We start from the raw sequence: 25,662 nt of genomic DNA, 5'->3' as shown, positions 1-25,662 counted from the left end.
ATCCTTTGAAGAATTCTTCAAAGAAAATGGTATTGCCCATGATTTCTCTTGTCCTAGAACTCCACAGCAAAATGGGGTTGTAGAACGAAAGAATAGGACTCTGCAAGAAATGGCCAGAACCATGATCAATGAAACCAATATGGCTAAGCATTTCTGGGCAGAAGCAATAAACACTGCATGCTATATTCAGAATAGAATCTCTATCAGACCTATTCTAAATAAGACTCCCTATGAGTTGTGGAAGAATAGAAAGCCCAACATTTCATATTTCCATCCTTTTGGATGTGTATGCTTTATTCTGAACACTAAAGATCATCTTGGTAAGTTTGATTCCAAAGCACAAAAATGTTTCCTTCTTGGATATTCTGAACGCTCAAAAGGCTACAGAGTATACAATACTGAAACATTGGTTGTAGAAGAATCAATCAATATCAGGTTTGATGATAAGCTTGGTTCTGAAAAACCAAAGCAGTTTGATAATTTTGCAGATTGTGATATTGACATATCAGAAGTTGTTGAGCCAAGAAGCAACGCATCAGAAGCAGAGCTTCTCAGAAGCAAAGAATCTGAAGATCAAGTATCAGCTTCTCTGGAGGATCTAAGCATATCTGAAGAACCATCTGTCAGAAGATCATCTAGACTCATCTCTGGTCATTCAGAAGATGTCATTCTTGGAAAGAAGGATGATCCAATCAGAACAAGAGCATTCCTTAAGAACAGTGCAGACTGTCAATTAGGTCTTGTATCTTTGATCGAGCCAACTTCTGTTGATCATGCTCTAGAAGATCCAGACTGGATAATTGCTATGCAAGAAGAACTGAATCAGTTTACAAGGAATGATGTTTGGGATCTTGTTCCTAGACCAGATGGATTTAATATAATCAGGACAAAATAAATCTTCAGAAACAAGCCCAGAATGAGAAGATAAGATACTCTTATATATAAGTATCTTCTGAAATGAAATTACTTTTATAAGAAGTTCTGGTTGAAATCAATTAGAAATTGTGATTCAGTTATTACTAACGTTTTATTGTCTAAGTTGATTCAGAATCTCTTTAAAAGCAAGACAGCTATAACTGGCTATCCAGATGGTAAACACGTGTTCACTATTTCTGGACAAGCGTGCGTGCAGTTGAGGGGACGTCTACTTAGGTAACTGTGCAAATCACGTCTTTTGTGTAGTATCGTGTAACAACCATTCTGGAATTGAATCAAAATACAGTTTCCACACTACGTCCTAATGGCCAAGATTGGTTAAGGTGTTTCTAGGTCCCCAGCTTCTACAACCTAGTTGAACGTAACGATGTTTTTCCAATTAACTCGGTCAACAAAGTTACTTCCAAAGAGGTCTCCATTGAGCGATGGATCTCAAATTGACTTCTTTGGGACTACTCCCTCGAGATGAAAATGACTATACAAGTCTCCTATCATAAGTTGCACTCAATTACGGGTTAGGATTTATCTCACCGCAAGGGGGAATCAAGCCCTTTCCCAATATAACCCACAAAAGTAACAAGTATTCACATATGCAGTTCAAAATGACAGTATATACAATAATAATAACAGTATAAACAAAGATAGGGTCAACCCTTCTTAGGAACAAATGTGTATCCCCAGCAGATTCGCCACTTTTTTGTAGCGGTGAAATTTGTGAGACTGAAGCCATTGAATTGACTTAGCTCATATGTTTTAAACAGAGTCGTCACCATGCTTTATTGTTTCGAAAGGAAATGGTAGAAAGAGCGAATAAAACCCACCGAATTTTTTAAAATCAAAACTAATAAACTTATAAGAGACTTGGGTATGGGGGGTTTGTTAGGCAAGGGGAAGATTTTAAGAACCCCTCACATATATGGTATTCCATAGGAACCTCTTTGAAAATACTATTATTATTGTTTGTTATTATTATGAAATGCCTTTGTGTTTTTGATTAAATAGAGTGGGAGGATGAGAAAAGAAGGTTTTGAATGTGAGCTCAATAAGATATCGCATCTTAGGCCTACATACCCCTTAAGTGCAGTAGGGAAGTCAGAGCTTTTGTAGTTACTCTTAAAAGGAAAATAAATAGCCAAGTGGCAAAAATCTTTTTGGGTGTTGAGCTTTAACAATACTCAACGGGTTTTTTAAAATGTTAAGCTTTAACAATAGTTAACAAGGGATTTAAAATGAGCCAAGCTTTAACAATACAAGGCCCAATGGTCTAAGAGCAGTTTCGCCAGAAATAATGCTCCTCTTAGTACCAAGGTTTGAAAAGGGTTGGTTGAGCTTTAACAATACAAAACCAAAGGTTGATTTTAAAAAGGTTGAGCTTTAACAATATAAAACCATTATCAAAACAAGTGGGGTGCAAAGCTTTAACAATATTAAGCACAAAGGTAAAGAGATTTGGAAAAGAGATTGAGTACCTTGACAATTTTAGTCAATACCATTCCCATTCCTTTGGATATTTCAACAACAACTTAAGCAATCAATCATGGATACCTCAAGTGTGTGTGTGTGTGTGTGTGTGTGTGTGTGTGTGTGTGATAATATGTGTCACAAAAGTAAACAAGTGAGTATAACAAAGAAATCAATGTAAATTCAAATGATAATGGATGAAAGGATGTTTATACCTTTGGGATCATTTCATGTATGAATGAAGATGATGAATGGATAAATATCTCATGCATATGGCTAGTAAACAAAGTATATATATGATGATAATACAATGAATAAAGTACAAGTGTACAAGGATAAAAATAAACAAGTATATGTACATAAACAAAGACAATGATTAAAGCAACAAGTTATATTAACATGGTGAAGCTAGGGATCAAAGATTCAAATTAGGGTTTTAGAACCACATTTAAACCTAATTGATTTTTAATGATTAAAGTACCAAATTCTAAAGGAGCATTGTCCTAAGGGTACATGGTAACCTCAAGGGGACTTTGACCTAACCCTAAAATAATTCACACAAAAATAACAAAAGTTTACTTGGTGAAAATATCAAAAAAAGAAATGGTTTTTGGATTTTTATACATATAAAAGACTTGTTTTTTTGATTTAATTTTTAAATGATAAAATCATTAATATTTTTGGTATTTTAAATTATATTCTAAAAATAGACAAGTTAAATGATAAGTGTGTAAAATTTCAAGTCAAAATGATTAAGTTTGCTATTTTAAATAAATTATGAACGTTGATTAAAAAGAAAAATAAACAAGTGATAAAAAAACTATGTTTTGGCCTTGGGAAGACTTGAACCCACGCCACTAGAGTCAACAACTCAAAAGCTTACCACTGGGCCAGCACGCTATAATTGATAACAAAACACGCGCGTGAATATATATTTAAAAACATGTTCTAAATTCAAACTGAACTTCATCTTCAACCTTTGGCTCGTGAATTTTAGAAATTCAAACATGATCAAAACTTAATCATTTCCAGAAATTCAAATATGCATCTTGTTCAGAATTCAAACACGGTTCTAACCATGTATCATTTGTGAATTTATTCAACCTATAACTCTTTAATTTCTGGAAAAAAGCTAAGAACCCTAAAACTTCAAACAAAAATTAAATGATGAATATGCACAATCAATCCCTAAAACCTTAAGGCTATTATTCCCTACATCATGCTTAGTAGAATTGTATCAAGTTTTATTAAAAACTAGTAGAAGACCCGTGCGTCCGCACGGGTAAATCAAATCTTAAGATGAATAATGTATTACAAACGCAAAAAAAAATTAAAAATTTGAATGACAAATGTTAAATTAAGATTCATAAAACATAATATAGATGTAATAAAATTATATATAGTAGCTATTTTAAAAAAAATGGAAATGCAATAGGCAAGAAGTTGAAAATGTTAAATTAGGTATTATGGTGATAGCGACCCGTGAAAGTAGTGAATTTCAATGATAAAATTCACATAAGAAAGATATTATGGTGATAATGACCCGTAAAAATAATGAATATCTTAATAAAATGAATTAATGTCTAAAGAACTTGATTCCTTTAGCGCTACATGTAATTCATGTAGCCCAACTCCTATTAAAAGAGTTTCAATTGTTTTATAACTTATTTGTTGATTAGATTCAATTGAAATTACTTCAACCATTAAAAGATTAAAAACCTTTTAATTCTTAAAATATACATGAGGTAATTATATAAATGTATTACTAAATTAAATATGTTGCATCCGATGAATTGTACAGTATTAGAATGGAATCATTAAATAAATGTATTACTAAATTATATAAGTAAGTATTCATAGGCTGATTGGCTGTATTTCCTTTTAGATTTATGTTTTCTAATTTTAAAGTTCTTTTTGACCATTATCATATAAAGATACAGCGAAACTAAATACTAATCTATGCTCCAAGCAAACTTGTGAAGTGGAGCTATTAATCTAAGCTCTAAACTGGTTAAGTCTAAATAATTTAATAAGTCAGACAAAAGGAATTTAGACATTTAAATAGTAGGAAAATGATTTTACATATTATATTGAGATCTAATTCCATTGGATTCTATAAGCTTTTTCTTTTGACTGTCAAAGAATCCAACACACAAATTTTATGGCTTTTCCACTAATGAGTATCAAGTTTATCACACTCTTCACAACTTAGGGAATAACCAACACCATATTTCAAAATAAAAACACAAATGATACTACATCTCTGCTTTCAATGAAGTGCATGCTTCCTATAATTGCTTTGGCAGGAAGACTGATTTCCTATAATTGCTTTCACTGCAAGTAGTATATGTTTAGTAAAAGAGACACAAAATATGTTTAAAGCAAGAATATATGTTGTATTGAAAATATGAAGCAATCATGATTTATCTTTGAATTAGTTGTTTATTTCAGCAAGAATATATTATGTATCGAAATAACGCAGCAAGAGTTGAATATGTTTGTAGTAGTTATTATCTGATGAAGAAAGATTTAATCTGATATGTCAGATTTGTTACTGATGCATTGAAGTGGAAAAATTTTCATGCTTGGGTTGTGTTATATATGCACATATGCCTTAAAAGCATGGAAATAACACACCACAAGAATTATATGCACTCATTTGAAAGTGGTAATAGATGAACAGACAAGTGCAAAATATGCTTCTCATATCTTTGTAAGCTATAAAGATATAAAAATATAATTGAGACATTAAAAAAATACAGACCATTTATTCTTGGGTCAAAATCATTCTCCATGTCAATGTTCGAAGAGCCTTTGGTTCGACTTCAGCTTCTTTTTGTTGTTCCTCTGCTGCTCCAACATCATCTTTTAGGTTCTGAACAAAGAAAATAGAAGCTATAACTTGTATAGAATACAAAAAAAGGTAAAGAAAAAGGTAAACCTCCAATCAAAGTTAGGAACACGTTGGTTATACATACATTATACTAATGGTGGCATGTGTTCTCACAAGGGTAAGGACAATCTATGTCCTTAACACCAGCTCGGTCAAAATACCAGTCTCCCACGGCCAGAGCAATTGCCTACATATTTCCAATGCATATCGGTTAGAGATAAGACACAAAAATAATAAGATCTTAAACTTGAATCACCACTTCTGCGTAACGCTAAAACTTGAATATTTTAACAAAAACTGCATAGGCATATGTGAGAGTCACCTTGTTTCCAATGACAGGAGAGTTGTCAACAAACCATGTGTCTGGTCTCTCAGATTGGCAGTGAGCAAAGCATGAATGTATGAACAATCCATTTTAATTTGATATTGAGAACCCTCTAACAACATTCAACATGTGATTCCTGAATCCTGTATTATATTATAGTTAAATGGTTTAATAATAATACACTCAGAAATATTTGTACTTCTAAATAAAACATTTTCTCATGCATTAAACCACCTTGAAGAAACTGAATCTGTGAACTGGTACATTTAACATGGTTTAATCAGCAATCGTGCCTAATTTCTTCTTAAATTTTGGAAAAGGTTCAATATCTCTACTGAGAAAACTATCCAACCAGAATGTCTTAACTATATCAACCAAACCCATATCACAATACATGGTCTTTATTTAGATTCATTACTTGTACTTTGAAAATTATCTGTCTACAATCAGCCTATCTACTAATTTCAAGGTCCAGCTAAGATATTATAATACAGTTTACAAATGGCAAACAGTAACACATAGTTCATATTGTTGAATCTGACCTCATTTTCAGGGTGTAAACATGACTGAAAAATTATTTATATTGTTTGAAGAGTCTTTAGCTGAACACCCTCATCTGCCATTTCAGCATGCTGCAAGGATTAAGCAGTAGGTTATGAATGCATGAGTAAGCCTCCTTACTTGAATAACTTAAACATCACATTTCAGATCTTGAATAAGTCCGCTACTATTGAACTCAATCGTCAAATTTATAGTAGTAATCGTAATCGAATTTAGCAAGTCCAAAAAATAAACATTATAAAGCAACCAAAAGTAAAACCTCAATGCAAGTTCTGAAACCATAATACAATCTAATGTTTTAAGCTTAAGTCTTTCAATGTAGATAATATCTCCGTCAGAGCAAACAATGGCTTTCCAAAAAGGTGTAATAAATAACTAATGAAAACTGTAAGAAAGAGACCATTCATCCGATAAAGTGAGGTTCACGCAGGCTTTTCTCCCAGCACCTGCGACTTGATTCGTAACAACTTGTTCGAAAGCACCTTTTACATATAAAAATACAATGTGCACATCTTAGCAAGGATTTGGAAAGTATATTGAGTTAAAGAAGAACAGACTTTGTCAATGAATACCGTAAAGGCGATCAACAATGAAATCACCACTTAAGATATCAGTAAACGACTTGAAGTTGAATTGATGTTCTGGAATGTCTGGTACGTCAACAGCAGTGATAATTGTCGCACGATTAAAAAACACCTTGTATTTGTTATCACAAACTTTCGACGGCATGTCATTGATCATAGTTTCAACATTATAGACTATATAGGTTTGCATTTCCTGCAAGGTCTTCTTCCAAACATCAAAGTCACGGGAGCGGGTTACAACATAGATTTGATCAGTCTGTAGTAGAAAAAAATTGAACAACGTATAAATAATGGAAATGGAAGATGATAATGTTAGAACAAGATTTGTTCTTATCAATTATCTTAGTTTTGATGATAACAATAATATGAATTTTGCTTAAGATAATATGGTACTCTAATCCAATGCAATTTCCCTTTCAGGAAATATACATAAAGAGTACGCATAATTCAGCGCTCAGAAGTTGTGTCTCAAATGGTTCAGCATGCAACATCAGAACATGGTCTGGCAAGACATCAGAAGATGGTCGAAGCAGAATCAGAACATGGGTCTATGGAAGCATCAGAAGAACATGAGATCAGAAGCACTGAAGATCAGAAGATGGTATCACGCAACAGAAGCACTTCAAGGTCAGAAGATCAGAAGATGCTATGCACCAAGCTGTTTGACTCTGATGATATTCAAACGTCGTATTCACAAACATCAGATCAGAAGGAAGTACAGGTGGCAGACTACGCTGACTGACAAAAGGAACGTTAAAGCTACTAAAGGCAACGTCAGTAGACACAGCGTGAACAAGGCTCGAGGTAGTTGACAAAAGCGTATAACATTAAATGCAATGCTGTACGGAACACGCAAAGCATTAAATGCACTCAACGGTCATCTTCTCAACGCCTATAAATATGAAGTTCTGATGAGAAGCAAGGTTAACGATTTCGCACCAAAACAATTCAAATTAACTTGCTGAAACTCTGTTCAAATCAAAACTCAGAATCTTCATCTTCATCAAAGCTCACTACATTGCTGTTGTAATATCTTAGTGAGATTAAGCTTAAACGTTAAGAGAAATATCACAGTTGTGATTATCGCTTTTAAGAAGCATTTGTAAACTCTTGAATATATTACATTAAGTTGTAAGGAACTAGAGTGATCGTGTTGATCAGAATACTCTAGGAAAGTCTTAGGAGTGAACTAAGCAGATTGTAACTAGAGTGATCGTGTTGATCAGTAGACTCTAGGAAAAGTCTTAGAGGGTATCTAAGCAGTTGTTCCTGGAGTGATCAGTGTGTGATCAGAAGACTCTGGAAGACTTAGTTGCGGACTAAGTGGAAAACCATTGTAATCCGTGCGATTAGTGGATTAAATCCTCAGGTTGAGGTAAATCATCTCTGCGGGGGTGGACTGGAGTAGCTTCGTTAACAGCGAACCAGGATAAAAATAATTGTGCAATTTATTTTTATCGTCCAAGATTTAAAGTCACACTTATTCAATCCCCCCCCTTTCTAAGTGTTTTTCTATCCTTCAATTGGCATCAGAGCGCCGGTTCTAAGGTGCAAGCACTTAACCGTGTTTAGAAAAGATTCAGGAAGAGAAAAACGCTTCAGTAAAAGATGGTTGATGAAAGTGAAAAGTCTACACCTACACCTGCATCTACATCTGGCTCTGCTGAGCAATACAACGGTAACAATGGTTATACTAGACCGCCGGTATTTGATGGTGAAAACTTTGAATACTGGAAAGATAAACTGGAAAGTTACTTTCTGGGTCTAGATGGTGATCTATGGGATCTTCTGATGGATGGTTACAAACATCCAGTAAATGCCAGTGGCGCAAAGCTGTCAAGGCAAGAAATGAATGATGATCAAAAGAAGCTTTTCAGGAATCATCATAAATGCAGAACTGTTTTGCTGAATGCTATCTCTCATGCTGAGTATGAGAAGATATCTAACAGGGAAACGGCCTATGATATATATGAGTCCTTGAAAATGACTCATGAAGGAAATGCTCAAGTCAAGGAGACTAAAGCTCTAGCCTTAATCCAGAAGTATGAAGCCTTCAAGATGGAGGATGATGAAGACATTGAAAAGATGTTTTCAAGATTTCAAACTCTTACTGCTGGATTGAGAGTTCTTGACAAGGGATACACCAAAGCTGATCACGTAAAGAAGATCATCAGAAGCTTACCCAGAAGATGGGGTCCTATGGTGACTGCATTCAAGATTGCAAAGAATTTGAATGAAGTTTCTCTGGAAGAGCTTATCAGCGCCTTGAGAAGTCATGAAATAGAGCTGGACGCAAATGAGCCTCAAAAGAAAGGTAAGTCTATTGCATTAAAATCAAATATCAAGAAATGCACTAACGCTTTTCAGGCCAGAGAAGAAGATCCTGAGGAATCAGAATCTGAAGAAGAAGATGAACTGTCCCTGATCTCCAGAAGGCTAAATCAACTCTGGAAGACCAAGCAAAGGAAGTTCAGAGGCTTCAGAAGTTCAAGGAAATTTGAACGTGGAGAATCTTCTGATGAAAGAAGATTTGACAAGAAGAAGGTCATGTGCTATGAATGCAATGAGCCTGGACACTACAAGAATGAATGTCCAAATCTTCAGAAGGAAAGTCCCAAGAAAAAGTTTCATAAGAAGAAAGGTCTTATGGCAACCTGGGATGAGTCAGAAGATGATTCAGAAGATGAGCAGGCCAACTGTGCGCTGATGGCGACAGAAGATGACGGATCAGAATCTACATCAGAATCAGATTCTGAAGAGGTATTTTCTGAACTTACTAGAGATGAGTTAGTTTCCGGTCTAACTGAACTTCTGGAACTCAAGTCTCAGATTAGTCTCAAATACAAAAAGCTGAAAAAGCAATTTGAATTTGAAACAAAGAAGCTTGAGTTGGAGAATTCTGAATTAAAAGAAAAACTTTTAAAATTATCCAATAATGTTGGATCTCCTTCTGATTCAGAAAAATCCACTCCTAGTCTAAACCATATTCTGAAAGAATATGATTTAAGTTTCAGGAAGTTCTTATCTAGAAGTATTGGCAGAAGTCAGCTAGCGTCTATGATATATGCTGTGTCTGGAAACAAAAGAGTTGGCATTGGTTTTGAGGGTGAAACCCCATACAAACTCGAACCTGTTGATGAAATGAAACTCACATACAAGCCATTGTATGATCAGTTCAAGTATGGCCACTCTCATGATATTAGGCACACTTCACATGCACAAAGTTTTCACATAACACACACCAAGAAGCATGTGACACAACCTAGGAAATATCATGAAACTCATATTAAAAATTATCATGCTGTTCCTCCTATTGCTTATAATGTCAAACCCAAGTTCAATCAGAACTTGAGAAAATCTAACAAGAAAGGACCCAAGAAAATGTGGGTACCTAAGGATAAGATTATTCCTATTGCAGATATCCTTGGCTGCAAGAAGGACAAAGCACAACATGTCATGGTACCTGGACTCTGGATGCTCACGACACATGACAGGAAGAAGGTCTATGTTCCAAGACCTGGTGCTTAAGTCAGGAGGAGAAGTCAAGTTTGGAGGAGATCAGAAGGGCAAGATAATTGGCTCTGGAACTATAAAGTCTGGTAACTCTCCTTCCATTTCTAATGTACTTCTTGTAGAAGGATTAACTCATAACCTCTTATCTATCAGTCAATTAAGTGACAATGGTTATGATATAATCTTCAATCAAAAGTCTTGCAAGGCTGTAAATCAGAAGGATGGCTCAATCCTATTTACAGGCAAGAGGAAGAACAACATTTATAAGACAGATCTGCAAGATCTTATGAGTCAGAAGGTGACTTGTCTTATGTCTGTTTCTGAAGAGCAGTGGGTCTGGCACAGGAGATTAGGTCATGCTAGTTTGAGAAAGATCTCTCAGATTAACAAACTGAATCTTGTCAGAGGACTCCCTAATCTGAAATTCAAATCAGATGCTCTTTGTGAAGCATGTCAGAAGGGCAAGTTCTCCAAACCTGCATTCAAGTCTAAGAATGTTGTTTCTACCTCAAGGCCATTAGAACTCTTGCACATTGATCTGTTTGGCCCCGTCAAAACAGCATCTGTCAGAGGGAAGAAATATGGATTAGTCATCGTAGATGATTATAGCCGCTGGACATGGGTAAAATTCTTGAAACACAAGGATGAGACTCATTCAGTGTTCTTTGATTTCTGCATTCAGATTCAATCTGAAAAAGAGTGTAAAATCATAAAGGTCAGAAGTGATCATGGTGGTGAATTTGAGAACAAATCCTTTGAAGAATTCTTCAAAGAAAATGGTATTGCCCATGATTTCTCTTGTCCTAGAACTCCACAGCAAAATGGGGTTGTAGAACGAAAGAATAGGACTCTGCAAGAAATGGCCAGAACCATGATCAATGAAACCAATATGGCTAAGCATTTCTGGGCAGAAGCAATAAACACTGCATGCTATATTCAGAATAGAATCTCTATCAGACCTATTCTAAATAAGACTCCCTATGAGTTGTGGAAGAATAGAAAGCCCAACATTTCATATTTCCATCCTTTTGGATGTGTATGCTTTATTCTGAACACTAAAGATCATCTTGGTAAGTTTGATTCCAAAGCACAAAAATGTTTCCTTCTTGGATATTCTGAACGCTCAAAAGGCTACAGAGTATACAATACTGAAACATTGGTTGTAGAAGAATCAATCAATATCAGGTTTGATGATAAGCTTGGTTCTGAAAAACCAAAGCAGTTTGATAATTTTGCAGATTGTGATATTGACATATCAGAAGTTGTTGAGCCAAGAAGCAACGCATCAGAAGCAGAGCTTCTCAGAAGCAAAGAATCTGAAGATCAAGTATCAGCTTCTCTGGAGGATCTAAGCATATCTGAAGAACCATCTGTCAGAAGATCATCTAGACTCATCTCTGGTCATTCAGAAGATGTCATTCTTGGAAAGAAGGATGATCCAATCAGAACAAGAGCATTCCTTAAGAACAGTGCAGACTGTCAATTAGGTCTTGTATCTTTGATCGAGCCAACTTCTGTTGATCATGCTCTAGAAGATCCAGACTGGATAATTGCTATGCAAGAAGAACTGAATCAGTTTACAAGGAATGATGTTTGGGATCTTGTTCCTAGACCAGATGGATTTAATATAATCAGGACAAAATAAATCTTCAGAAACAAGCCCAGAATGAGAAGATAAGATACTCTTATATATAAGTATCTTCTGAAATGAAATTACTTTTATAAGAAGTTCTGGTTGAAATCAATTAGAAATTGTGATTCAGTTATTACTAACGTTTTATTGTCTAAGTTGATTCAGAATCTCTTTAAAAGCAAGACAGCTATAACTGGCTATCCAGATGGTAAACACGTGTTCACTATTTCTGGACAAGCGTGCGTGCAGTTGAGGGGACGTCTACTTAGGTAACTGTGCAAATCACGTCTTTTGTCATTATTATCTCTCCTCAAGTCACGTAACATTAAATGCTTTTCATCATTTACTCTCTTTCAGTTTTCTTTTTATACTCTTCAAACGTTTCTTTTCCCTCTCATATTTCTCTCTCTCTGCATTCGGTTTCTTTTTCGTCTCTCTCTCTCTTTTCATATCATAAACCCTAGCAGTTTCCAATATCTGAAAATTCATCATGAATCCATCGTCAAGCTCTGGGAATCAAGACAATGATAGGAAACAAAAGAGAAAGGCATCTGCTGAACCAGAAACCAAACCTAAAAGAGTTAGGATCTTCTATGACCCTCTCAAAGTGTATCAACCCCTTGACGGTTCCCCTAAATCAACCCCCTCTTCAAAGACCTCCACCACCTCTTCCTCCTCATTCATCCTCTCAGAACCACCTTCTTCACCATCTGATATCTCCTCTCCTTCAACCCTTCCATCCGATATTTCTTCACCTCTCTCACACCCTTTTCCCACCAGAACACCTAATCCCTATAGTGTTGTTCGTCCAGACTTCAGATTCACCATAATCCCTCCAACCCCTTCTACTCAATCCTCTCTGGAGCGTTTACATTCTGATGTAAACGGCTGGTTGGAGATCCTGGGTGCTGCCTACCTTAACCATCTGGATATGTATGCTATGAGCAACCTCTGGGATACCTTTCTTCAGGACTTTCTGGTGAAGGCTACTGACACTAAGAGAAGGATCTTGTCTGAAGCTCCTGGTCCTCGTGGTCGTCAGTTGGAAGTGGGTGAAAGCAGCCACCACTGTCTCATCAGGAACAGAAGCGTTCTTGAAGAGAAGATACCTGCAGATGAGTTGGAAGAAGAAAATCTCTGCAGAGATATCGTGGTGTGGAAACCCCGGTCTTCTGTGCTCTGGTTTCCTGTGCTGACTGGAGATTTTCAGTGGCTGTTCAACTGGTTCAGAATGAACCCTTCTGAAAAAGCACCTCTCATGGTCTTTCCAGTAGTGGTTTATCGTGCTGAAGTTGCTGGTCCTACTCCTCCAACAAACCTAGCAGCTATTCTTCAAGCATTGGAAGATGGAACTTCTGAGCTGCCTGAACCAGAATATGCCAAGGCTCCTTCTGAGTCAGACTCAGATGAGGAAATGGAATATGCACAAGCTGAAGATCTTCCAGAAGATCACCCTGCTGAGATTGCTGTCCCTCTGGGCAGAAATACTGGTGCTTCTTCTTCTGGTGAAACCTCAGCTCTGATGGAGACCTTGGAAACTCTTCATCAGAATCAAGCTATGCTGGCTTCTCGTTTGAACGCGCAAGAAGCAGCCAATGCTGAGTTTCGTTCCTTCATGACAAGGCAAGCTACAAGCACTGACGGGATTCATGATGTTCTGGCGCGGATTTTGCGTAGGCTAGGATCTTAGTCTTTTGGTCTTTGTAGCTTCCTTTCCTTGTTGCATCTGTTTTCCTGCATTCCTGTCTTGTAAACCTTTTTGATTATCAATGAAAAAGTTTCCTTGATTTACATTCCAGTGATTTTATTTGTCTTTTTTTTTAAATATTCTTTTTGATGTTATGACAAAAAGGGGGAGAAGATAAATGATAAATGATTTGATTAAATCTATCAGTTGCTGGGTAAAGGCTCCCACACATTCACTAACAAGAACTGCAAGTTCTATATGGTTTAAGTGTTTTGCAGGTACAGAGAAGTGAAGTGAATCTTCAGAAGCAAACACTAGAAGCAAAACCATAAGAAGCGCTATTCTGTAAAAGGAATAAGCTCTTGGAAACTGAAGCAAGCTGAGTGCTGTCAAGCTTCAGAGATCAGAAGCAAGAAAGAAGAATGAATCAGAAGCACTGATAATAGAATTTGAATGTCATTGTCTATCCTGTTCTGACAAAATTCTATTTGCTCTGATACATATAATGTTATGGCTCTGATACATTATTTGCTCTGATACATTATTTCAGCCTATATGGCTCTGATACATATAATGTGTTCAAACATACATTTTATGTTCTAACTCGTTCATGCTGACTTTTGTCGTTTAGTTTTTGTTCTGTAACATTTCAGGATGTAGAGATGCTCTGATGATGCTCTGGTACATTCAACAATGTTCTGATACAAATCTAGCATGAAGTGATGTTGGTAGACATTCAAAGTTCTGAAGCTATCCGAGGGAAGCAGAAATCAGAAGATGTGAATGTTCTAAAAGATCCAGAAAACTCAAGTTCTGAAGCTGTCCTGAATGGAAGCAGAAATCAGAAGCTGTGAATGTTCTGAAGATCAAAGAAATTCAAGTTCTGAAGCTGTCCTGAATGGAAGCAGAAGTCAGAAGTTGTGAATGTTCTGAAGATCAAAGAAATTCAAGTTCTGAAGCTGTCCACGATGGAAGCAGGAATCAGAAGCTGTGAGTGTTCTAAGGATCTAAAGAAATTCAAGTTCTGAAGCTGTCCAATGGAAGCAGAAGTCAGAAGCTATGAATTCTCTGAAGGCAGAAGCTTATATGATCGTCTCTACCGAAATAATCAGGGAAGTCTTTTATTAAAGTTCTTCGAGTATTTATTTCAGGGGGAGATTATTTATCTCAGGGGGAGATTGTTAATCTCAGGGGGAGACATATTCATATGCTTATGCTATAGCTGTGTAATTTGTCTTTTGCCGTCTACTCTTTCTGATCGCAAATTCATATCATTTATATATGTTTTTGTCATCATCAAAAAGGGGGAGATTGTTAGAACAAGATTTGTTCTTATCAATTATCTTAGTTTTGATGATAACAATAATATGAATTTTGCTTAAGATAATATGGTACTCTAATCCAATGCAATTTCCCTTTCAGGAAATATACATAAAGAGTACGCATAATTCAGCGCTCAGAAGTTGTGTCTCAAATGGTTCAGCATGCAACATCAGAACATGGTCTGGCAAGACATCAGAAGATGGTCGAAGCAGAATCAGAACATGGGTCTATGGAAGCATCAGAAGAACATGAGATCAGAAGCACTGAAGATCAGAAGATGGTATCACGCAACAGAAGCACTTCAAGGTCAGAAGATCAGAAGATGCTATGCACCAAGCTGTTTGACTCTGATGATATTCAAACGTCGTATTCACAAACATCAGATCAGAAGGAAGTACAGGTGGAAGACTACGCTGACTGACAAAAGGAACGTTAAAGCTACTAAAGGCAACGTCAGTAGACACAGCGTGAACAAGGCTCGAGGTAGTTGACAAAAGCGTATAACATTAAATGCAATGCTGTACGGAACACGCAAAGCATTAAATGCACTCAACGGTCATCTTCTCAACGCCTATAAATATGAAGTTCTGATGAGAAGCAAGGTTAACGATTTCGCACCAAAACAATTCAAATTAACTTGCTGAAACTCTGTTCAAATCAAAACTCAGAATCTTCATCTTCATCAAAGCTCACTACATTGCTGTTGTAATATCTTAGTGAGATTAAGCTTAAACGTTAAGAGAAATATCACAGTTGTGATTATCGCTTTTAAGAAGCATTTGTAAACTCTTGAATATATTACATTAAGTTGTAAGGAACTAGAGTGATCGTGTTGATCAGAATACTCTAGGAAAGTCTTAGGAGTGAACTAAGCAGATTGTAACTAGAGTGATCGTGTTGATCAGTAGACTCTAGGAAAAGTCTTAGAGGGTATCTAAGCAGTTGTTCCTGGAGTGATCAGTGTGTGATCAGAAGACTCTGGAAGACTTAGTTGCGGACTAAGTGGAAAACCATTGTAATCCGTGCGATTAGTGGATTAAATCCTCAGGTTGAGGTAAATCATCTCTGCGGGGGTGGACTGGAGTAGCTTCGTTAACAGCGAACCAGGATAAAAATAATTGTGCAATTTATTTTTATCGTCCAAGATTTAAAGTCACACTTATTCAATCCCCCCCCTTTCTAAGTGTTTTTCTATCCTTCAGATAAATCATATGATATAAACAAAAAACACAACCTTTGCATCTTGAATAATAGCTTCAACATGCTGCTGGCCTTTGTGTCCCTTGACGTCCCATACATCGACACAAATAGCTATCTTCCAAACATTTTGTTCGGGTTTTAAGTCGCAAATCATAATAGGTTATCTAGACTTGGTTGCTCAAAAATCTGAAACATAAACCACTTGTTTAGATATTCATAAAAATAACTACTTTATAAAAATCAAATCTTTAAGAATCAAAACTCACAATAACTGTATGTGTTTTGAACATCAGTACACCAAATTTGTAAAAATAAAATCAAAACATCAACCAGCATGAACAACACAAACATCAATTAGCAAAGTTATAAGAATCTCAACTTTAAGATACTTTAGCGAAATAACAAAAAAGATCAGTATAAAAATCACTATATCAGATCTTTTATAATCTTTATAAACATCACTATATTAGTAAAGATTAAAATCAGTCTAAAAATTAAAAAATCAGAAAATCAGATAAAAGATCAGTATAAAAATCACAACTTTAACAAAATTCATCAAAATCAGAAAAAAGATCACTATAAAAAATACTACTTTATAAAATCGTATCTTTAAGTATCTTCATAAACATCAATATATCAGTAAAATATTATAATCAGTATACAAATCACAAATGTAACCCATGAAAATCAAAACTTTAAAGCTACAAATCACAAATCATAGATGTATGAAACTATAATGTTACACAATATTTGGGAAGATAGTGAAAAAACCCATTTTGGTATAACCCATGAAAATGCAAAAACAAAATGTCACAAAAATGATGAAGAACCGAAGTATGAAGATGAAGAAAACATAACAACAAAACATGATGAAGGAGAGACAAGGAAGAAACATTGATTTAGGCGCCTTTACCTGTGGAATGCTAAGAAGAGAGAAGGGAATATCGGAGGCTTAGTGTGGAGAGAGAAGGAGGAAGCTAAAGGAATTTGAAAAAGAGAATGAGAGGGAAATATTGAAATTGGGTTTGGTCTTGTCTACCGTGTAAAAACCTAAATCAAGATATCAACTATTACACAATGGTTAATTTGTTGTTATGAAAAAAACAAAAGCAAAATTGAGAATGGGGTGCCACTTGGAATAATGGATAGATATGATTGGTCCATTTGAAGTTTGATTTAGCAAATTACTAAAATGGGCAAATTTTAGTGCAAATTTTAAAAAGCAAAAGGGCAATTAAGGGTGTTAATAGGTATATTATAATCTTAGTTAGGTAGTTGATGGTACCTCTAACACTAAGTTCAAAGTTTGAGTTTTTACCTCTGAAAATGGAGATCGAATCCTTGCTTAGAGGTGTAACACAAGTGGGTTAGTGATCTGGATAGCTTCCTTGTTCCTCAAGGAAGCTAAATGAAAGCTTACTTGAGCTTGAACAAGCCTGGAGCTTCAAACCCGATAGTACCTAGAAAACAAGAAATTTGAAATGGAGAATTTGATTCTAGATGTTACAGAAGTTCTTTAATGGATTGGATAGCTTCTATATGATATATGGAAGGTATTTGGATTGATAGTTTGGACAATGTGTGAGTTTGTTGAGAGTTTGAAGGTTAAGGCTTCAAAGAGCTCTTTAATGGAGTTTCAATGGTTGTTTTTTGGTTTGGGATGTTTCTGAGGGTGGTGGAAGTGATGAACAGCTCACAAATGATGTATGGAAGCTATTGGAATGATTGGTTGACACTCGGACCTCTGGAACTCAAAATGACTCTAAGAATGCAAATGACACAAAAAATGGATTTCAAGTGAGAAGGTGACTTTGGGATTTCTTGTGTGTTTGATGCAATGAGCAATGCCCTATATTTATAGGCCAAAATTAGGGTTTGTGGGTGAAGGAATCAGATCAAAAGGCTTTGTGGTTTAAGAGTTGTACTATCTTGCTTCTTCATGAAGAAAAGTGAAGTTCATGGTTCCAAGAGCAATGTACAAGCTTAAGCATGCTTACAATGACTTTATCTGAGTTGTAGATGCTTGCTTGTGATGTTCAATTTGCTTTTGGTGCAGAAGAGACATGGGAGAGACTCAAGACAAGGTGACTTAGCATAAAGCCATGATTTTCTAAAATGGAAGTGGTGACTTTTGTACACAAATGGTATGAAAATTGGATAATGCATAGAACACTTGGATCATAAATCAAAAGCAAGTGAAATCATCTGAGTTTAGTGTTTCAAACAAGTTATAGGAGCTGCAAGAAAGAAATCTTTCATTTGAAATGGTTTTGGTTCATAACTTCTTGATGTTCATGGCTTGAATTCAAGTGCTATGGTGCCTTCTTCACAAAATCATATCTCATAGCTCAAATGATGAAATTCCATGCTAATGGTCTCTTTGGAAAGCTCTTGCTACATACTTCAATCCACTTGTTGAAAGTTTTCTCAAACTTATTTTGGATCTTGGTGAAAAATGACCACAAAGTTGGAAAAAATCTAAATCATTTTTTGAAGAAATGTTATAAGTGGAAAATTTGTTTGTTTGATCAAGATCTACAAATTTCATGTTGGGAGATTTTTGAGTTTGTAGGTGAATTTTAAAGTTCCTAAAATGAGGTCAAAAACACTTAAAACCCCTAATTTTGACTTTTGTTGACTTTTTTATTCTTGATTGATTTTCTTGATTTTTCTTGATCAAATTACTTTAATAATCATATGTTGATGATTTTGATCCTCAAAAGTCCATAGTTGACCAAATTTCTCAAAAGTCAAAGGTTGACCTACACAGTGACTTTTTCCATATGAACTACAATCTTGTGGATTCCAATTGAATAAAGCTCTCATCTTTAAATGGATTATGTAAGTGGATTTTAATATTGAGTTGAATATCCTTGAATCATAGTTTGAGTCATAGAGCCATGTCCTGATTAAAAGTCAACTTCCTAGATGAATTAGGTCAAAACCCTAATTTGTGCACCAGATAAATTTGAAAGTTGTTGATTTTGAATTGAGCCATTCTTGGACTTTAATTTTGATGGGGAAAATCATTTGAGCATATGAGAATGCTTGAAATCCTTTGTGGGTTTCAAAACCCTAATTTTTCCTGAACTCCCTAATTAATCACCTGCCTTGGGAAACAAGCAACAAGCAAAACACAATCTCTTTTTGTATATTTTTGTTAGTAAATGAAACATAAATAATAATGATGATGATGATGATAATGATGATGATGATGACCATGCTATGCAAAAAATGGTGTGGGATCTCAAGGTCAAAAATTGGGGTACAACAATATCCAATTCAACATTTTGTAGGTAATGTGAATCAACGTCAAAATTTGGATTCTAAATCGTATAAATTGTAGGAATTAAAAGTCAATTCCCACTTACGACGAGAGTGTTCCGTTGCAAAACTAGAAAGGGAGAGGATGAGGGAAACTCCTTGAACCAGAGAAGTTGATCTTGTAGCGACGTTGTTACTCTCCAACACTGCAAATCAAAGAAAATGGGGGGTGGTGTAACAGCATGATTTTATTAGTTCCTTTATTATTTATTTTAATTACTATGTGTCTACTTTTATTAATTATTGATTATATGATAATTGATTATTTATTACGTTTAGATGATTAATTGAATATGTGTGTTATTTAATTAATTAAGTGATTATATGAACACTAGTAGATATCTAGTAATGGGCCTAATTAATTAGAATGAGGAGTTGGGTGGGTTAATCCCAACCAACAAAATAGAGTTAGTAAGGGTTGATGAGGAAAAACCTAATTAGAAGAGATAGAAAGAAAAAGAGGCAAGAAGATAAAGAAGAGAAGAGAAGAGAGAAGAGGGGAGTAGATTCTTAAAGATAGAAGGAGATTAACTTGAGGTAAGGGTGTGAATCTAAGTCATTATAGATTTATATGATTGGGTAATGTTGTGTGTATGTTTTGTGTATAATCTCTATTCTTTCAAGTTCATGATTTGGAAAATGTTTGGGTTTGGTAGATTTCATAAGATTTTGTGAATCAAAGCATGTTTGATAATGTTTGTATGTGAACCCATGGTTAGAAACATGTTTAGGAACCTTATATGTGTGCTAAATTGCTGTCAATTGATGTATAAATTGTATGAGGGTTAGTGGTTGTTGTATGAGGTTAATGGGGAAGGAAAATGGTGATTTTTGGGTTTTTACGCAGCATGAGTCGACCTATACAGAAGCCTGGGTCGACCGGAGCTAATCCGCAAAGGCAAAAATTCAGTTTTTATTAGCTATGCGTTGACCTGAAGAAAGTTTGCGTCGACTCATAGAATCTCAAAAGACCAGCATGAGTCGACTCATGGTCGACCTTAACAAACCCAAAGGGGACAAACTCAGCTATGCGTCGACCTGAAGAAAGCTTGCGTCGGCTCACAGAATCCAACTTTTTGGCAGATTTTGTAAAGACCATAACTTTTGATCCGTAACTCCTTTTTAAGCACCGTTTGAACCTCCATAAAGCTGAAATCAATGTCTATCTAATGAAAATGATTTTAATTCCTTTTAAAAGCTTTTTCTTTAATCGTATCTTCCGAATTAATGATGTTTTGTGAAGTTGAATATTTGTGTATAGTTGTATACCGTAAAGACGTGATTGAGATGTGATAAGTTACTATCATAGTAATGAATGGTTGTTGCCATAGAACCTTGGCATTGAGTTGATGTTGTTTGGACGATGTTGTGACATGTTTTTTATGTTGTATTTGTGGATGTGCATCATTTGAGTCGCATCCATTGCATTTTTTGAGACGGCCTTAATGGCAAATGTTTGAGACGGCCCAAGTGGAAAATGTTTGAGACGACCCAAGTGGAAAATGTTTGAGATGGCCCAAGTGGAAAATTTTTTAGACGGACCAAGTGGAAAATGTTTGAGAAGGCCCAAGTGGCAAATGTTTGAGACGAGAGTTTTACTTCAATGGTACCACATGCATATGCATAAAGTTTGAGTCGCATATTGAGTTGCATTCGAGTCATTGTGATAATGAAGTGGTTTCTATGATGTGTGGATGCATAGTTGCGATGTTGAAATCATTTGATATGAATGGTTGGAGTATTATGGATGTGATATATGTGATTGAAACAAATGTGATGTATATGTGAATATATATGTATTACTAATATATGTATATATGTGGATATGTGATTACTTGTATACTTTTGTATAAATGACATGATTCCAATGATATAAATGTATTCTATGATGTTTTGTGAATTGAAATAGAGATGAATGTGTGCATTTGGTGATCTATGTTCATACTTGCGATATATCGGTGAATTGTGTACATGTCTATATATTTGGAAAACGTGTATACGTGATTATGTGAAGATAACTTGTATATTTGGAATATGATTATGTTGTATACAATTGTTAGTTAGTGAATTTTGTTGGGAGCGTATGTACTTAGAATCTATATATTGGTGAAATATGATTATGTACATTTTTTAGTAATCATGGTTGGTTACTTGGAATTGAATGAGCTTTGTCGAATGAGCTAAACACGTGAATCTTGATAAATTGTGTATGATTGCATGTTTATGTGAAGAGTGATGAATTCTTGAAATGTATTCTTGTTGTGTTTTACATTTCCCATATTATGTTTATTTATAATGATTTGAATTCTCACTCTTTTGTTTGAATGTTACCCTTTGTTAGTAATGTGCAGGTGATATTATCATGATGAAGATTTAGTAGCTTCATCGAGTCCAAATTGGTGTGTCGCTCTGATACGTAGCACTCGGGGGGATTGACGCTTGTTTCTTTTGTTATGTTTAAGTTGGAAATGTGTGCTATTTTATGAAGAGGATTATGTCTTGTTGTTTTCAAGTTAGATCAAGATGATAACTTTTGAAGTTTATGATTTTGTGAATTCCGCTGCATTGTTTATCAAAGTAGAATTTGGTTTTGATACTATTAATTGCTATGAGTTCTCCCTATTAATATGTGTTATGTATCTGTATAATGAGCTTTTATGCGATTGTGTTAAAGTTGAAATGTGACACCTCATGTTGTTTGGAATTTTGCACTCTGATTGTATTATAAACCGTTGGGTAGAATTGGGGTGTTACAGGTGGGAGGGCTACCTACATGCATGGTTAGCACTCTTACGCCCAAGTTAATTTAGGGTTCGAGATAGTGGTAGTGAAATTGGAGATTAGAGATTATGTACCTAGAAACCCTTTATGAAGGTATTTATACACTAGGCATGGTGGAGCGGGCTAGATAATGGACCTCGTGTAATTGAGCCTTCATAAAACACAAATATATATATATATATATATATATATATATATATATATATATATATATATATATATGTATAAAGTCAAGATAAAATTCAAATACATGCACACGAACAGTGTCGAATTAGCACAAGAAGTTTCAACGAAATAAAAGGAATACAACCAAGAAAAAGTACAAAAATAAAAATAAAAAACCCAAAAATAACTGGAATGGAGCTCTCGAACAAAGAGAAAACTTTTGATAAAGCACCCACTCAATGAAGCACCACCCAACAAAAGACCTTGTTGGAACTCATACAACCAAACCCACCATTAACCGACCAAAAGCATATCAATTAACACCAACACTACTAAACACCTCTATATCAGGTCAGAACTCTTGATCCGCTGTTGACTTAGACACATGATAAGGTTTTGAAATCAGTCAGAGAATGAGAATGAGAATGAGATCAATGTTGACCTGCTAAGAAACAAGTTCTAAGGCAAAAAACACCCTTAATCTCCACCTCTTTCACGTTTGTTGACAAGCACAAAAAAACTTATCATTACGGAGAGACCAAATGGTCCATTCCATAACAATTTAAATCATAGAAAAACCCTCCATTTAACTTAGCCTTAGCTCTTAAAGATAGGAAAACCTAAAAAAGAATCCTAGACTCTAAAGGAAGAGCTAAATGCATCCCTAATCACTTAAAGATCTTATACTAGACACTAGAAGTTAAGTTGCAGATAAAAAATAAATGAGAGGTAGATTAAATTTACTCCCCGCATAACATAAAAGAGATAACCTCCATATCGACAATCATTTTTACTTAAACAAATTCTCTCTAGAAGAAAATCTATTATGTTAAAATGAATATTATGGGAATGGTAGAAGAAGATTGAAATGACTCAATAATTTATAGACGACTTAATATATGTGCAATGAAGATCACTAATATGATTGTCATATTATTCGTATACTTTTATTAAGGATTGTTATTGTTATTCTTCTGCATTTTATATATTTTTGTTGTACTTTTTATTTCAAATTGAAAATATAGTTGGTTAGATTCATTTGTTAGTTAGTAAATAAGCTATTAATAGTATGGTGTTCCTAGATTAATTAGAGTCAACTTAGAGGAGGATTATTAATAGGGATGACAATGGACAGAGTTTGGGCAGGATACTATAGTATCCATTCTCATACCTGCAGATAAAAAAAAATCCTCGTACCTGAGAAGATACTTGTTCAGGCACCAACTTTAGCACTCGTACCCTATTGGTATGTAAGTACCTGTACTCGTACCTGTTACCTGCATTTCCAATAAAAATAAATAGATTGATTATAAAATATCTTATCATTTTAACTTTTTAAGAATATTAAAAAGTTTTCAAAAAATATATTGTTGAATTATAAAATAAACACACATATATTAAATACGTAATGGTTTAACATTGAAGTATTTTTTAAATTGATAGACATACATTTTAATAACATAAGATAAATTAAAATATATAAATATATATAGTGTGCGGGTATGAGGCGGATTAGGTACTAAGGTATCCATACCCGCACCCATACCCGCTTATTTTAGTGGATAATTATCTGAACACATACCCGTACTCATTGTCGGTATTTTTGCGGGTGTCCACTAGGCTAGGGGAAATTACCATCCCTAATTATTGAAAATATAGTTGTTTAGTATTTCTTATAGTTTTGACAAGACAAAAATTATCCTAATAAGGGTTAAATATGTTATTGGTCATCATAAATATAGCCATTTTTAATTGTAATCCCTCTAAAAAATTTCTTCAAAAAATGGTCCCTTTAAAATTTTATATCCACACTTTTGATCCTTCATGCTAATAAAGTTGACGTGGCACTGACACGCGGCAATGCCAGCGTGACAAAGTTGCTGACATGGATGCGACGTCACATTTTGTCTTTTACTTTATATTATTTATATAAATTTAATTTACAGCGACGGATATTCCGTCACTAAATCTGTCTCTAACATGAACATTTTTACAGAAACTCAGAAACCATTGCTAATCCTTAGCTAATCCATAGCTAATTCAAACACATTATTCTTATGACTTAGACTTCGTTTTTTTCATGATTTTTTGTAAGAAATTTTATCATATTATAAGGATCGCTGTCACAAAAATTTAATTTTTTTTATTTGAGATGAATTAAAGATGAATTTTTTAAGCTCCAATTTTTCATAAAACAAAAACAAGGAAAATATTGACATATGATTGAATTTTAAACAAAACTTTTGAAGAGACTTATATCATAGCACATAAAAAGGATCTACAAATTTTCATAATATTTCGAATAAGTCTCAATTTATTTTGATTTTTTTATCAAAACACATATAAATGTAATTTTTTTCAAGTGACGAAATGAGAAATTAACCTTATTGATTATAAAAAAGCAGACGCACTTTAATTTTTTTTTTCAAATTAGTATATAAATAATAAAGATCTCTCCTACAAAAATTGATTTTTTTTTTTTGCATGAAGTGAATTAAATAAGAACTTTTTTAAACTTCTATTTTCCATGAAATAGAAACAACATAACATTGAAATATGATTGAATTTTGAACTAATATTTTGTATGGAATTATATAATAACACATAAAAATGATCTGCAAAGTTTCATGACATTTTGAATAAGTTTTGAATTATTTTGATTTTCCGATCGAAACACATATGTGTTTTGATCAAAATAAATCGAGACTTATTTATAATGCAATGAAAATATGAAGATACTTTATAGAGGTGAGATAAATCCCTGCAAAATAATAACTTAAGACTTTGATTGTGTGCGTATGATTTGGCTTTGGAAATGATAACTTGACTTGGAAAGCCTTTAACCTACACTAGGTAGGAAACAGGATTGAAGAGGGTATCTGCATCTAGACCTTCAATTAAGCTCTATTGTAAAGGGAAAGGGATAGGAAGTGATAGAAGAAAATGGCGATGGGGCATAAAATGATGAAGACTAAAGACAATGAGTAGGGCTCTACACCTTCAATAGCGGGAAACAAATAAAAAGGACATAAAGCTTAAAGGGAAGGATCAATCATTGAATATTCCTATTAAAAATCTTTTTTTTTTATTTGAATATTTAGTTACTTTAATACTTAAAAAAAAAAACTTAAACTTGTTTCTTTCCTCCACTTTTCGTAGTATTTACTTGTATGTTTTGCATGAAAAATACTTGCATGAACACAAACATAACAAGTGGCTTTACAAACAACCAATCACAAATTTTTATTAATTAAAAAACAAAAATATTTTTTTTCT

The 25,662-nt window shown here is 34.5% G+C and overlaps 1 protein-coding gene and 1 long non-coding RNA gene across 3 annotated transcripts; both read right to left on the bottom strand.

Moving 5' to 3' along the window:
- Nucleotides 1-4,680: 4,680 nt before the first annotated feature.
- Nucleotides 4,681-5,909, bottom strand: LOC131611394 (uncharacterized). Of its 2 annotated transcripts, XR_009286886.1 has the most exons (5): nt 5,850-5,909; nt 5,613-5,758; nt 5,376-5,477; nt 5,162-5,272; nt 4,681-4,731 (listed from the first exon to the last, which is right to left on the bottom strand). It is a non-coding gene; the product is annotated as an uncharacterized LOC131611394 (long non-coding RNA). The 2 variants fall into 2 exon arrangements; XR_009286885.1 differs by lacking the exon at nt 4,681-4,731 and having other exon boundaries at nt 5,041-5,272.
- Nucleotides 5,910-5,914: 5 nt separating this feature from the next.
- On the bottom strand, nt 5,915-16,270 carry LOC131611393 (uncharacterized). The gene is made up of 4 exons (XM_058883425.1): nt 16,151-16,270; nt 6,749-7,016; nt 6,577-6,658; nt 5,915-6,247 (listed from the first exon to the last, which is right to left on the bottom strand). Exons 1-4 carry the CDS (start codon nt 16,268-16,270, stop codon nt 6,214-6,216), a joined length of 504 nt encoding a protein of 167 aa, XP_058739408.1. The 3' UTR covers nt 5,915-6,213.
- Nucleotides 16,271-25,662: the final 9,392 nt, after the last annotated feature.

The sequence above is a fragment of the Vicia villosa genome, linkage group LG6, assembly GCF_029867415.1.
Source record: "Vicia villosa cultivar HV-30 ecotype Madison, WI linkage group LG6, Vvil1.0, whole genome shotgun sequence".
Classification (NCBI taxonomy): domain Eukaryota; kingdom Viridiplantae; phylum Streptophyta; class Magnoliopsida; order Fabales; family Fabaceae; genus Vicia; species Vicia villosa.
Note: the sequence above shows the minus strand (reverse complement) of the source record. Positions and strands in the feature narration are given on the sequence as shown.

What these genes read in the sequence shown, in the direction of transcription:
- LOC131611393 (XM_058883425.1), bottom strand. Translation starts at nt 16,270, where the DNA reads ATGATTTGCGACTTAAAACCCGAACAAAATGTTTGGAAGATAGCTATT. An exon ending in CTATTATTCAAGATGCAAAG is followed by an intron (nt 7,017 to 16,150) that starts GTTGTGTTTTTT and finishes TTTCTACTACAG; the next exon opens with ACTGATCAAATCTATGTTGT. An exon ending in CTCACTTTATCGGATGAATG is followed by an intron (nt 6,248 to 6,576) that starts GTCTCTTTCTTA and finishes TAATCCTTGCAG; the next exon opens with CATGCTGAAATGGCAGATGA.